Below are 16168 nucleotides of genomic sequence, written 5' to 3'. Positions count from 1 at the left end.
TAAAAAGTAGAAAAAAGTATCCTGCTCGTGACGCCATTGTAGTAACTACCGTGATTGCCAGAACTCGGTATTCTGGCTGTAGGACTCCATGGCTAGGATGGGTCCAGATGGCCGGTGAATCACGGAATTACTGAGTTAAAACTAGATATTAAATAGATAAAGTTATAGTTAGTATAAAAATATGGCTTACCCTGAATCTAGTTAGTCGTAATGGTAGATAGGTATGGTCGCAACAGATATGGTATGGTAGATAGTTTAGTGTAGAGCTTGAAGTGTGCAGTAGGTAGTCTGTAGGTAAGTGTAGTGTGTAAGTCTGTAGGTAAGTCCTAGGTAAGTCTGTCGGTAAGTGTGAAGAAGTGTGTAGGTAAGTGTGAAGTGTCAAGTGTGTCGGTAAGTGTGAAGAAGTGTGTCCTATCGAGAGGTCCACTCGGCTTTATATGAGCCGGGTCAGCTCGGGACGAGGCAGAGCGGAAGTAGGAATGACCATTGCCAAGGTCACTAGCCGTACGATTGTTTACGGCTAGAGATCCCTACATATTGTTATGTTGTTGTTACAACATTTACCTTAGTCTAGCACGCGTGTCTGTTTTGGATGACCCCATTTCCTCTTGCCCTGCGGGTTCCATTCGAGAGCTTGCTTGGTTAAGTTACATGGCTCCTTCCAAAAGGGCATGGTCAACACATCGCCATTGTCTGCGTCTGACCTGGACATAATTTAATTTGCTCTTGGTTTCTTCTTGTACGGTCAGTGTTTCAGGTAATAAACTCCGAGGTTTAAGTTGTCTTTGAGGACATACCACTCTATATCTATTCATATCAACACACCAAAGTTACACTGTGAAAGTGTCCTCGTCACAATTTTAAAATTCACATGAGAGTATTAATGAGTTGGGTGTGTATTTATATTATTCTATAGAACAGTAAAGTTGGTGCCCCAAACGTAAACAATAACAAGTTGCTAGTGATTTCCGTTAGGGACCGGAATAATTTACGCACAATTTAGGTCTCCCAATTTTGTAGTTTGAGTTGTAGGCAATACACTTTCAGTATTGAAAATATGTTTACATAAAATCTAACAGTTGCAGAAATAATAATATAAGACTAAATTATTATGAAAATCAGGCTCCGAATAATTCTCATTTTGTTCACACCAGCGCAATAATTTGCTCTGGTCTAAAAATAGATAAACGTAACTTTTGATAAATTTTACCTTTTGTTCCATAAAATATCCATATCTAGACATTATTTGATGCATGATCGAGTATTTATGAATATGTGTTTCTTTTGCCACCTAACAGCCAAATTTTAAAGGTTATTTTCTTTCTATTATTTACATTGGAACGTGAGCTGTCAAGACAGGAACATGTGGTTTGCCAAGTGCTTCTCGAGATTTGTTTACGTTTGGGGCACCAACTTTACTGTTCTATATCTTACAATAAAATCTATCACTAAATATTTTGATTAGAAAATTGGCCCCCTTTTCGTTTTGGAAAAACGTCTATATAAAAAATGTAGGAAAAAATCTTGGGAGATTGAACCCACCCTGTGCTCTTAAAACTGTTATTTTTATTTTATTTTTTTTGGGTAAAAAAATGATTCTTTAGGTGTTGCCCGGCCAAAAGTTGTCACTGTATTTTATTTGTTCCGTAGCTATATTGAAGCTGATTGAATTCAATCTTTTTAACATACAAGATGGCAGCCCTCTTACACTAACGTAAACAACCTTTGTCCTTAGTTTTCATAACTATAACTGTTATTATTTTATTCCCCTTTAAAAAAATAAACGGGAAAATTTACTCTTCTAAAAAGGTTTTTGGACGTGCCTCTAGACCAATTTAAAGCATATTATTTCGGCGATTGAAATTAGAATTTCCCCTCTTGAAATCCAAGGCCAAGGAAGAAGTAGAAGGCAGAAGGTATGAGTATGAGTATGAGAGTATGAGTATGATTATGATGATGATTGATCAGTATGAGTATGATTATGATGAGTCTAGATTGATGACTATGCCTCTATGACTATGACTATCTTCTATTCATTATCATTATTTATCTATGTTCCAAGTCTAAGAAACTGGCACACTACTCAGACTCATCCCCATCTAATCTGCCTCTCTCTCAAATCAACAGTCAACAGAAAATCAATTTTCCACGGCACCGAAAATCGTGCACAACTGAACCCCGGTTTCTGTGATCTGGCCTGAACGACGGTACCACTTGCTGATTACAAGAGATAAAGCTGTCATTGAGTAATGAATTACCGCTGCAGGCGATTGAGTTAGGGGAGATCACCGAGTAGCAAAATTATGCATAAAACATGCATTTTAAAATTATTCTGTGACTAAAAAATGTTCATATTATGAGTCAGTTTTTCTTCAGTTTACTTAAACGTAAACATAATAAAGATCTTTCTTTCTTCTTTTAAACTGCTTTTAAACGAATGAATTTCATCCAGAAATAAATGATTACGATATGGAATAGAAAGGCACCTAGAATTTAGAATTTTACCAAAAGTAGATTGAATAAAATATTAATTGTATTAAGATGTCACTGTAGAGATTTGATTTTTTACGTTATGTTATAGTAAACATATATTATTTTTTTATCAAAGTGAAAACAGAATTGCCAGTTTAGGGACGGTTATTGAGTTATAGTCATTTGAAGTGAAATCAGCTAAAATCCTTGAAAGTGAAAGAATGTTATGTTACTGAGTTACTGACAAAGTTAATAATTTGAATTATGTCTTAATATTGTTATGTGTAATCCATAGCAGTCTTTTAAAACCATAAATATCATAAAGCCAATGTTTATCGTGGGTTCTCTATTATTTAAAGGACACCAACAATTGCTTCTTAATCTTTAGATAGAACTGCGGTGTATATATCTCAAGTAATAGCTGATCAAACTAGTTAAATGTAAAATGCTTTTCGAAGGCAAGCATTGCATCATAATGACCGACACTAACACAAGGGATGATTTTAAAAAGGAAGTAAAAGATAATATTTAACAGTAATCTTTATTATGCTTGGTAGATTGTATGATAGACTCTAGAAACCATGCATCAGTAACATTGTTTATTTATAATCAAATAAACATTGAATTTTCACTACAGCCAAAACTGAAATATCGGACGACATTGCTGGCCGAAAGCAGTATTTAGTCAGTCATGCCACTATACTTTGTGCTGTATTAAAAAGCAACTCTCTTAACAAACTAATTTGGATTCAATGGTCATTTACTATTGATATGAGATAACACTACACTCCACTATACTTAGCCTACTTGCACTTGTAGGTTGGTGAAGAATGGATATTATTCAACTTTACAAGCATGTAACTTGGCTTTTTGGTGACTTAACTGATCAAGCAATTAATTGCACTATAATCTGCATTCTCTTGTCTTTCTTTTAAGCCAAAATATATTTGGTGTACGGTGACATTATTTAAATACTTCACTGAACAAAACAAAACTTTTTATGGTCTTCTTACAATTTTTATGTCTAAACTTGTCTATGGTTTAACGATCAACAGCTCAAATGATTGTTATGAGTTTTGTATCATAATAAAATATGATTTTATCTCGTTTTGTTTTCACATCTTAAACAATTCTTTAACACAACATAATCTTCAATATTGCTTGATTAAAGACACCAATAAAGTTGGCACATCGTTTGAAAAAATGGCCAATCAAAAGTGCTCGTACAGGTAGCACAATGAGGTCAGTCAGGGGTCAGATAGTTGTCGAGGATGGAGATTTATTGACTTTTGGATTTTCAGCGAAAGTTTGTTCATTCGGTGCCATGTTTCATTTATAATCCATCGTTCCTGCACCGTTCACATTCTCATTCAGTTTTGGTTGCGTTTTTATTTTTAATGCCAACGCACCATTTTTATGCACAGCTATTCTGGGGAGGACACGGCCAAGGACCTTGACAATTGGATTCAGTAGTCTGGTATCACGCCGCCCGGCAACGGCGGCCATCTTGGTTCTAAACAAAGAAAATCATTACTTTTTATTCTTCATACTGGCTAGAACTTTTCATATGCCTTGTGATCAGAATGTGTAAAAGTCAAAACATGATCAAATTTATATTTTATTCCTCTGGATACGCTTTTATGCTCGCCGGAGAAATATTTCATACGGGCGTCCGCCATTGTTCCAATAGTTTAGAGCCAGTGTTACTAAATTACCATGCGTCATTAGGAAGGAAGTGACGTTACGACTGTTGAAGAGTATTGACAAATCGTCAACTACTTCGGAGCTGTGGTAGTTATTGACCAAACCAATTGCCAAGGACTGTGTCGGTTTGTCAACTATGTATGATGTACTATTAACTGCCACGGACAAACTTATTGACATATTCATTGTCACAGAATGACGTTTAATCCTCTCATTCTCTCTCTCTCTCTCTCTCTCTCTCTCTCTCTCTCTCTCTCTCTCTCTCTCTCTCTCTCTATCTCTCTCTCTCTCTCTCTCTCTCTCTCTCTCTCTCTCTCTTCTCTCTCTCTCTCTCTTCTCCTCTCTCTCTCTCTCTCTCTCTCTCTCTCTCTCTCTCTCTCTCTCTCTCTCTCTCTCTCTCTCTCTCTATCTCTCTTTATTTTCCTCTTTTTGCCACGGATAGTGCCATCAACTTTATACTATAAACTGTCACGGAATGGTAATATTGTCATGGAACGGAGTGCTGTCACTCTCCTATTTTCTTTTCTTTCTTTCTCCCATTTTCTCCTTTATCTCTCATTTCATCTTTTAGCCACATTAATATTAATACTCTCATTTCCTCTTCTCTTCTTCTCATTCTTTTCATCATCTAATCTTACAACCAAAATCGTCAAGCAGTCGTCAGCGAGGAGGGGTAAGAAAACAAAGGCAAACTGTTGTGAATGGACATAGACCACCCAGTCGTCCCCGCCCTCCTCACCCCCCCCCCCCCCCCCCCCCCACCCAATCTCATCAGTGTAAATACTTTTCATCATCGTCAAACCCCATCATTGACTGTTCCTAACTCTACTGATCCGTTTTATTGCAATTCGCCTCAACAAAATTTAGAAAAATCACCGAACACCAACTCGACTGTCTAAAACATTTTATACACAAATATCCGTTCTGTGCAGAAAAAAACAGAGGACATACACAATATAATGCATAGTTTGTTTTCTTTTTATTTGTTTTTTTTAATTTTTTTTTATGAGTATTGTTGTGAAACTAGAAAGTAATTCGAATAATTGCCATGCAAAATATAGGCTTTATTCAACATTTAAATCGACATGATCTGGAAAGAAATTAAAACACAAAGAGTTAGACAATACAGTACAGACACAGATCAATTACAAACATAAAGTGACAAATAGAACTATCTCTAAACAATAAACAATATCATGACAAGTATATGAATATATTTTTGAATTATCTTCTTTTTTTCTTTTTTCATCTCTGTCCACCACAGAGCTACAAGGATGATTCTACGGATATTTCGTGGAGCACTTGCCGCTGTCACAGTTGCCATATCCATTCCATACACTGTGGCAATTGTCAGCAGCATTCTTAACGGCTGGCCTCAAAGGAAAGATAAATATACCAGGGCTTTGAATCCTAGAAAAGTGTTAGGACTTAATTATGTCATTTATCAAATGCTCAAGGATAAGTCAAAGTTCCTTTTCCTGTTCTTGAAATGGAAGAGTTACTATCGTAATGCAGATAAGAAGAGAGTACTCAAGGTGATTTGCCCCTTTTTTTTGTAAATTAAGTTTTAATGTAACTGATTGTTTCAGTTTGTTTCCTCATCATAAGGTTTTTTAAAATCAAAATCCAAAGTTTCTTACCCAAATTGATTATTTTTTACAATTCTTAGCTCTGCCTTTTAACAAACAAATGTGCAAAGATTCATTGCAGAATTCCCTTTTGAAAATGTGTAGTTAGGTTCTTTTAAAATAAAACTTGAGATGTGTACTTTTTAAAAAAAAATCTGAAACATTGTAATTGTTAGATATAATCTTTTTATCTTCTCAACTTATGGTAAAAGTTAATTTTTTGACCATCGCTTTTTAGTCAACTTTCATGTATTTCATCAAATATTTTCTACTGTCTGAAAATAGGGTATTCCCTATGGTAGAAATGACTGTTGTTTGGATTTGCATCTATTGAGGGGTAAACAGTCCTCTGATAAGAAGGCGCCCGTCATCATTTTTGTCTATGGTGGCTCATGGAGTTCTGGAGACAAAAGCATGTACGGCTTGTTGGCGCATCAGCTTATGTGTCGTACCAACAGCGTTGTGGTTTGTCCCTCATATTCCACATATCCAAAGGTAATGGTATGCTTTTATTGCAAATGAAGCATATAGAATTTTAATATGTTACTCTCCCCTCTTCTTCAATTTATGTCAATTTTAAATAACACCTTTTGTTAATCTCTTCTTTATTTTTCAATTACGAATTTGTCCCCCCCCCCCCCCCCCCCTCTCTCTCTCTCTCTCTCTCTCTCTCTCTCTCTCTCTCTCTCTCTCTCTCTCTCTCTCTCTCTCTCTCTCTCTCTCTCTCTCTCTCTCTTTTTTTCTTTTTCTTTTGAATTTAATTACAATAGGAGAATAGTCTAAGAAAATGCAATTATTTTGAAGTGAAGTTTATGTAGATAAAACATGTACTCGTTGATGATCACAGTGATAAGAGGTGTAGAAAAGTGCTGGAAGAGAAAAAAAAAACAAACCCTGACAAAATATTGTCATCTTGATTCACTTGTTATGTGGCTTTATAGTCCTGTTGTAAGACATTTACCTTCGGACCGAAAGTCCTACTCTGAGCTGCGGGTGGTTGGATGGGAGCATCACCCTTGAATCATATACCTATGATGTTCGCATGGGTATACGATCCAATAGTGATGTCGTTTCTTCTTCTCTTTACTAGCCTATCCTGCTTTTTTGGTTTGTGATTGTATTTTTGACAGGGGATATTTTTTTTCTGTAAATCTTCTGCCTGTTTGTTCTTGGTTATTTATAATTTAGCTTATGATATCTTTAGGTTATGATTTTGATTTACATTTGTACTATTTTTGTTAGATTGCTTGTTTTTTTTTTGTTTCAGCGGTCTCTCATATAACCTCAATTGTGTTGGAAGAGACCTAAAGCAACAAACAAACAAACAAAACTACTCTGAGCTGCTCAAAGTTCAGCCTTGGAAAACACTAATTACTCACATTTTCTCATCATACTCAGGTGTAAAACGTGTACCTGGCTGTTAACCGCATTGTCTCTTTGGGGGGAAAAGTTGTAATATTGCCCCACAGGCGCCATGTCTCATCCTACATGTTAAATGTTGCTGTTGGCTAGGGAGCCCTTGTTGAGCGCATTTAGTAGAGATTGCTCTATATAAATACTCAAGATAGCATTGTATATATATATATATATATATATATATATATATATATATATATATATATATATATATATATATATATATATATATATATATATATATTATATAATTTTGTTTAAATTGATGGAAATCACAAGATAAAATGATAATTCTTATCAACCCTTTGTTACTTTGTCTTTTCTCTCTTTTTCATCGTTTGCCATGCCTTAGGGCTACGTGGATGATATGGTCCAGGACATAGCAGACTGCATCACGTGGGTTGTAGATAACATTGATCAGTACGGAGGAGATCCTGTAAGTTACAACGTGTTGTATTCATTGTGTCAAATTTCCACTTGTACACATAAAATAAGTTTTGACGTTTCACGATCACAGAAAAAAAAAATATGGCTTACACAATTTTAACATTTACATGTTCTCATGAATGGACATTTCATCCATGATGAAAAAAGGATCCTAACCGAATACTGAAATTTATTCTGCTCATAATCTATAGAATTGGATTCGAACGTTAACTTCCATTTTCTCAAAATTTACTCTGGAGAAACTTAGCAACATAATATTTTTCATCATTTATAACTTAGTATGACATGATTGGTCAATTATAGACTTATTTTTATGTCACATTAGGAACAATAAAAGCCAAAAAATAAAAACAATTCGATTTTTGTTGAACTGTTTTGTCGTCATTTATAGTTTTAATGGCTGTAGCTTTACTATTTTAAATTTTTTCAGAAAAATTTATAAGTAGGATGAAAGACATGGCTGGTGATGATCGAAAAACTTGTGTGTCTTGTTTTGGCATTGTAATCCCAGGAAAGGCATTTCACTGACATTTTATACCTCACATATGAATGAGTTCTCATTAGTAGCACTCGGTACCAAAAAATATAAAAGTGTGTAAAATGAAAATTTGGGTCCTATGACCTGAACAGGCCACAGATAAACATTGATTTAATAAGTATATTGAGCTGAAAATATTGGACATCCGCTAAATAAGTATATATATTAATTAATTCATAGTTTTAATCCAATTTTGTTTTATTTTTATTCTGCATTGTTATTTATTTCTATATTTCCAGAATAAGATTATTTTGATGGGCCATTCTGCTGGGGCCCAATTGTGTGCTCTGACTATTTTGGAATTGTTACGAGATGAGCGGATAAGTGTTGATTCATCTTTTAAATTTCAACCATCTAGTGAATTAGCGTTTGCTGAGAGCCACTATGGAAAGATGAGTGCATTATATGCAAAGAGGGAACGGCTAGGAGACAGCTCTGGCTCTTCCGAGTCGTTTGCAGTAGTTAGTGATAATGGATCCACGGCAGAAAATAATGGTGGAAGTAATAATGGATTGGAGTCTAGTACAGCTAGCTCTATTGGATTCTTGACTGCCAGCATGGGCTCTGAGGGCCTGGAGTCCAGCATGACATCAGAAGGTGGGTCAAAAGACTCTTTTCAACAAGGATAGACCTAAATTCCACTTTTTCTTGATTCTCTCTCTCTCCTTTTAAAAATATTTCTTATGCAAGTTTATGCATGTCTTTTGGTTTTGGCAAAAAGGTTGAAATATATGATTACCCCATTGATTCAAATGGATGTTAATTTGTTTCACTGAAAAGAGAAAAGAATAGTAAAATATGTCGTGTCACACTTTGTCAGTATTCTCAATTAATTTTGTCTTCCTTTTCAATATAATATAAGGTTATGTCAAAGCTGGAGTAAGTGAACATCAAGATAATCAAGAAAAAGAAATAGAGGAAGAGACTAAAAACAGTGATACAGACAAATCACTTGGGAGTGGAGATGGTCTACACGTAAACGCAGCTGAAATTGAAGGTAAAAACCAATAATTTCAAATGGAATTGGCAGAAGATTGAAAACAACAGAAGCAACGCAATAGCTGAAAATATCTGTTTGAAAAATTGATGTTCATACATGGAAATTATTCATTGTGTTCATGTAGGCCAAGATTAAAACTTGCTTCAATATAGAGTAGCTCTCATGAATTCCTGACTCTGGTGTCTTCTGCATCGCATTGATATCTGCCCCTACTTTTGTGTGTCATTCAATCATTGTTATTGGTATGAACATTTTAAATCTCTCTGAAATGATACCTTTCTTTTAATGCTCATTGATTCTAAACCTAAGTCTGAATTTTGAACCTTTTCATGTTTTTTTATTGTTAATAATTTCCATTTTTTACTTACGTGTTTTCAGATAAAGCATTGATATAGTGTTAAGTAATTTTTAACCTTGAGGGTATGGTTTATTTCAAAGTAAAAAAAAAAAAATCAATTTATATACTTTTATAACAGAAACTACAAATAATGACGAAGTTACTGCTCCAGAAACTTGTCCCCATTCAGGTAGTGGAAGTATAGGTGATGATGAAGATGCTGATGACGATGACAGTGGTGACAACGATTCCATCGTAACTGTCAGACCAAAAGACCTGGACAGACATCTTACCCTGACCGATTTGTGTAAATCAGTAAAAGCATTTATAGGTATGTGCATTTTATTTTTTAAGTATATTTTTTATAACTATTTGTGAGCAGAATTCATATTGTACAAGAAAAATAAAGAAAAATCAACATTTGACTTGGACATGATAATTACTCATCTGAATTTATCTTACTAAATTACCCAGACCTAGTCATGCAAAAAAAGTCATCCTGAAAATTTCACATTATCTTTGGTAGTTATCAAGTTTTCATTATTGAATTGAAAAGAACCAATTTTTCTCAAACTGTTCTAAAACTCTTAGATATTGATGTGATCTAACACGAAATAGGCTAGCACGACAACGGGGTTTAAACCTATTGGAATAATCGTGCAATTACTTGTATCCCCTCAAGACAGTGGTAAGAAATAATTCCTTACCATTTCTATTAGAGAAACCATAACTAACTGTTGCTAATTTAAGCTCACGACCCAGGGGACTTATTTTATTTATATGAATTATAGCAGTATAATCACATCTAGGTGGGGAGTGAAAAATAAATAACAATGTGAAATTGAATGTAAACTTCAATTTGATATACGAAAACAGATAAAATGGGCGTTTCAGGTTTCCCCTTTATCAACAAAACAGGATGAATGAAACACTACAGATGAATGAGATAATGTAGTGGTGGTGTTGTTAAGATGAATAAACAAAAACATTTCATTCATCCTGTTTTGTTGATAACGGGGAAACCCGAAATGTCCATTTTATCTGTTTTCGTATATTAAATTGAAGCTAACTTTCAATTTCACATTGTTATTTATTTCTTCGAGCTTCAAGCAGCAACATGTACACTAATTGGGGGATTATCAATTCCAAAAGAAATTCATTGTTCCAAGAGTAAATTGGGTATTTGCTTTGTCTAGGAAGTTGTTATATTTTTTTTTTTGGACTTTTTAGAAGTTGTTCTGTTGAATCATTGTGCTTCGACTATATAATTTCTTTTTTTTTTTCATATTTAAGCGTTGAAGTGCATAAATACATTTATATTATTGTATTATTTTTTTGTGAATCATTTTTATGATTATTATTTTTATTATTTTTATTATTTTTTTATTATATTATCTTTAAATGATTATATATATTATTATTATTATTATTTATTATTATTATTATTATTATTATTATTATTATTATATTATTATTATTATTATTATTATTATTATTATTATTATTATTATTATTATTATTATTATTATTATTATTATTATTATTATTATTATTATTATTATTATTTATTATTATTATTATTATTATTATTATTATTATTATTATTATTATTATTATTATTATTATTATTATTATTATTATTATATATTATTATTATTATTATTATTATTATTATTTATTATATTATTATTATTATTATTATTATTATTATTATTTTATTATATTATTTATTATTTATTATTATTATTATTATTATATTATTATTATTTATTATTATTATTATTATTATTTATTATTATTATTATTATTATTATTATTTTATTATATTATTATTATATTATTATATATTATTATTATTATTATTTATTATTATTATTATTATTATTATTATTATTATTATTATTATTATTATATTATTATTATTATTATTATTATTATTATTATTATTATTATTATTATTATTATTATTATTATTATTTATTATTATTATTATTATTATTATTATTATTATTATATATTATTATTTATATTATTATTATTATTATTATTATTATTATTATTATTATTATTATTATTATTATTATTATTATTATTATTATTATTATTATTATAAACTACATATGCTCTACTCCTACATTATGGAAACCATTTAGAAGGGTTAGCATGGTAATCGCATTTTAGTGTGACACTAAAACGAGAGTAATAAAACAGAAAGAAATAGAAAAGGTTTAAGAAATATGTACTCTTTATTTTGACCTTCATTTTTTTCGTCTTGTAGGTCTTGCAGGTGTCTACAGTATTGGAGACCATTTTCAACACGAATGGATGAGAGGCATAGAAGATGTGTCCTGTATGGCCAGGGCTTTTTATGGGGAAGATCATTTTGACCGGTTCTCACCACTTGAAATTGTTCAAAGGGTCGGCCGTTGCCTCAGGTGAGTTTCACGGAGAATTTTACAATTTGAGCTTTATATAGCGCAATATCCACTAAGTGTGCTCAAAGCGCTTTACAAGGGGTCCCTGGTCAACAGCCCCATTTAACATGTAGGACTGGACATAACGCCTCTTAGGCGATATTACAATTTTTCGGACAAAGACAACGCTGTTAACGGCCAGGTACTCATTTCACACCTGAGTACGGTGAGAGAATGTGAGTAAAGAGCCTTTTACAAGGACTAAACTATGCGCCGAGCGCGAGGTTCGAACCCAGGACCTTCCGATCCGAAAGCGAGTGTCATACCACTAGACCACATAGCTGCACAATATTGTTTCTTTTCTTTCCTTTTTTTTTTTTGGTTGTGAATTTCTAACATTTTGCATGTTTCCCGTTCAGGAATTCTAAGAATTCGCCCATTTTGAAATGTTGCCTTGCTTTGATAACTGTGCAACCTGATTCATCAAGTTCGGATAATATAGCAAGTTAAAGGAATTCATTTATAAAATAGCCCTCCCCCCTACTTCCCCTTTTAGTTTTTAAAATAACATTTCCTTACATTCAACAAGATCTCTAAGACAATGAGATTTTAACGTTAATCTCATCCTCTTTAGTATGAGAAGCAGTCTGCTCTAATTTCATTTATATATTTATTTCTCAAGCTTGATATCATTTTAGATATTCATATTGTTGATGAGTAAATCATGCAATATTTTATTTCAGTGTTTTAAAATTATATCTCTGTTAAAAAAAAAATGTTTTTAAGGGATTTACGGCGCTTGCAAAACAGGTCATATCAGCGCCAGTATTATATCTCTAATTAGATAATGAGTAAAAGAAGACAAATATTTTATTTATTTATTTTCTTCTCATTTCAGTCTTCCCCAAATTATACTCGTCCATGGCACGGAAGATTACATTGTTCCAGTATCTTCATCGTCCAAGTTTGCAGACGCTCTCTCCAAAATCTCTTCCAATATTAAACTAAGGATTATTCCAGACTGCCCACACTATGAGATTTGCCTTGATCTGATGGACAAAAACCGGAAGTTTTACAGCCATGTCATGAACATTGTCCTTGAAACGTTAAGTGGAATTTCATGACCAGCATCCACTGAGCCGGTTTTTTGGGGTTTTTTTTTGGATCAGCTTTGTGTTTGATTCTTTCCCTTTGTTCTCTTTGCTCTTCAACAACTTTCTTGTCATAATAATATTAGGTTTGTTGTTGTTGTTGGCTTAAGAATGAAGTTGTATATACACTGCCTCAGACAAGCTGCTGAATTAATCTGAGCGCGTTTCCATAATGATTTGCAGTATGAAAAATTGATAGAATTCAATCTATTCAAAATTGATGAATGCGAAAGTGATTCCTTTTTTTTTTTTTTTTTTCTGTAAACCAGGAGAATAATAGGTCAGCTTTGAGTGAGGAAACACCACCTGTCCATACAAAAATTGCATTTCATGGTTTTATTTTATTTGATTTTTTTCCTTTTCTTACTCTATCGACGAAAGTGTTGATGTGGACGTGTGGATACACTCAGTCTCTGGTTCAAAGTTTAGAGTTGTTCCTTATAATTTGCATGTATAAATGTGTAGAGATGACTTATTACATCCTGGAACCTGAACTCTTCCTTCTCTTTATTGATAGCCTTTAAGCTAAACTGAAACCGGAAACCCGAAGGGCACCATGTGGCCTCGCCCGGAGTGCTTTTTGCTGTGTCTAGTTTTGGTTTAGCCCGACTAAAGGACAAGGCTTAAAGGCTATAAGAGCTCAGGTTTAAAGATGTAATAAGTGAGAAATGAGTGAGTGGGGGCGAAGTGGCCGAGTGGTCAAGGCATTGCACTGTGACCCGCATGACCCGTGTTCGAGCCCCACTTCAGGCACTTTCGTTTTTTTCCTTGAGCAAGATTATTAACCCCAATTTGCTCACTTGGACAACATGGGTGATTCCTGTTGACATCAAACATGTTGTTTGATGAGTTATCTACTATATTCCTTCGTGGAATGCCTAGGCGACGATATCTTATGATGTCGTGGCGAAAAAGGCATTATTATTATTTTTTTTTTAAAGTGAGAAATAAGAATGTTTTTTTATCCTGATCTGAAAGCTGTCGCACATATCTGTATATTTGTTACTATGGTAACACCCCTACCCAAATAATATGGTTCCCATGGAGTACAAAGACACCTGCATCCTGTTCAGGTCGTTTGCCTAAAATAAGTCGTAGGTGTCAAATTTTGCATGGTTGACTTATTACATCCTTGAACCTAAACTCTCCCTTCTCCTCTTTAAGCCTTGTCATTGTTATCTTCGCGCTCTGAGGCAAGATCGATACTTGCTTTTATTTATGTGACTATACAAAATAATGCTAATTGATTCGATTTCATTTTGTTCTTTTAATGCTCATGCATTTTACACAAAACCTTTAGCTTTACTGCTCCATAAACTGGTTGCCCGAGTGAAAACCAATCAAATAATCATACATGTTTAATGAATTATAATTAATGCCCTTTCCATGTCTTAAGTGAAATATGCGATACTTATTAATCTATGGTCTTAAGTTATTAATAAGAAATGACAAATCCTAGGACTATGGATTGTGCGACACATTTTTACTACAGGGTGTCCAGGGAAGTCGGAAAGTTGGAAATTGGTCGGAAATTTCATACTTGGTCGGAAATGTTGGAAATAATGGGACTGAGGGTGAAATTTCCTTTAAAATGAGAAAAATTAGAAATTTTTTTCTTAAAATGCGATATCAAAAATGTGCGAAGGACAACTGCTGTGCACAAAATTATTATTATTTTACTGCTACAACTGCACTACTACAAACACTACCACATCATCATCCCTATCACCAACACCACTCACTAATGTAACCACCACCACTACCACATCCACATCCCATACCATCACTACAAAATTACCACATCATCATACCCACCACCACCACTACTCCAACCACCACCACATCATCATCCCAATCACCAACACCACACCACTACTGCAACCATCACCACATCATCATCCCCACTACCACAACATTATCATTATCCCTACCACCACCACTACAACCACCACCACACCACCATTGCTACAACTACTACTACATCATCATCTTTACCACCAGCACCACTACTACAACCGCTACTTCATCATCATCCCTACCCCCTACACTACTATAACCACCACCACATCACCGTGCCTATCAGCAACGTCAACTCTACTACAACCACCACCATCGCCACTGCTATAACAACCACCACATCACTATCCATAACACTAACACCATTACTACAACATTCATATCATCATCTCATCCCTACCACCACCACTACCTTTGCAACAACTGCTACATCATAATCCCTACCACCATCACAATCACCACTACTACATCCATTACAACTACCAAAACACTATCATCTCTACCACTAATACCAACAAATCATATGAGTATTTTTTAAAAAGTGAAAATGGGGGTAGGTGGTGGCTTTTGACATTGTATAATCACATGGTACCATTCTCTAAGTAGATAAGATTTTATAAGTTGCTATCTGTTTTTTAACTTTTGAAATTCCTCCGAGTGTTGTCAAAAATTGCTGCAAGAAACATTTTGGGTTGCATCTCAGCAAATTTTTATGAAATTCAAATTTATAGATTTATAGAGAAATTTCCTCCTTTTTTGACCAGTCATTTTCACCTCTGCTCTTACTTTAAAATAAATATGGATTGTGTTGCGGTAAGACCTATTTTAAGTAGGATTGTCTTTTTTCAGCGTATAGAACGCTGTGTGTATAAAATATCTGGTTGGAAATTTCACTTCTAGGTTGGAAATTTTAAGGTTGGATTTCCCTGGACACCCTGTACTAGTATTGATAATAAATAATAATGATGATAATAATGGGAAGAAAAAAAGTAACTATTAATAATAATAATAATAATAATAATAATAATAATAATAATAATAATAATAATAATAATAATAATAATAATAATAATACTTTATTGCATCCCAAAAAGGAAATTTTTTGTACAGACGTGTTATAATTTACACAATAAGATAAAAATACAATGGAAATAGGATGTATATATATAAAAAAAGAGAGGAGCAGCTCTATAACCAGAGCTGCGCTTTATAATATGAATAATATCAACACTGTCAAATAGTTAAAACTGTCACTATAAATTGA

At 33.4% G+C, this 16168-nt stretch overlaps 1 protein-coding gene across 1 annotated transcript; it reads left to right on the top strand.

Moving 5' to 3' along the window:
- Positions 1 to 1682: 1682 nt before the first annotated feature.
- Positions 1683 to 15893, top strand: LOC144973770 (uncharacterized). Its single transcript, XM_078916663.1, has 10 exons — positions 1683 to 1916; positions 5441 to 5711; positions 6090 to 6299; positions 7573 to 7656; positions 8445 to 8802; positions 9068 to 9202; positions 9682 to 9873; positions 11821 to 11977; positions 12855 to 14600; positions 15849 to 15893. The coding sequence occupies exons 2-9, from the start codon at positions 5451 to 5453 to the stop codon at positions 13078 to 13080; spliced, it is 1623 nt and encodes a 540-aa protein (XP_078772789.1). The 5' UTR covers positions 1683 to 1916; positions 5441 to 5450; the 3' UTR covers positions 13081 to 14600; positions 15849 to 15893.
- Positions 15894 to 16168: the final 275 nt, after the last annotated feature.

Source organism: Berghia stephanieae, chromosome 5, assembly GCF_034508935.2.
Source record: "Berghia stephanieae isolate SIO BIC M18660-M18661 chromosome 5, UCSD_Bste_1.3, whole genome shotgun sequence".
NCBI lineage: Eukaryota > Metazoa > Mollusca > Gastropoda > Nudibranchia > Aeolidiidae > Berghia > Berghia stephanieae.
This window is presented reverse-complemented; position numbering and strand designations above follow the sequence as displayed.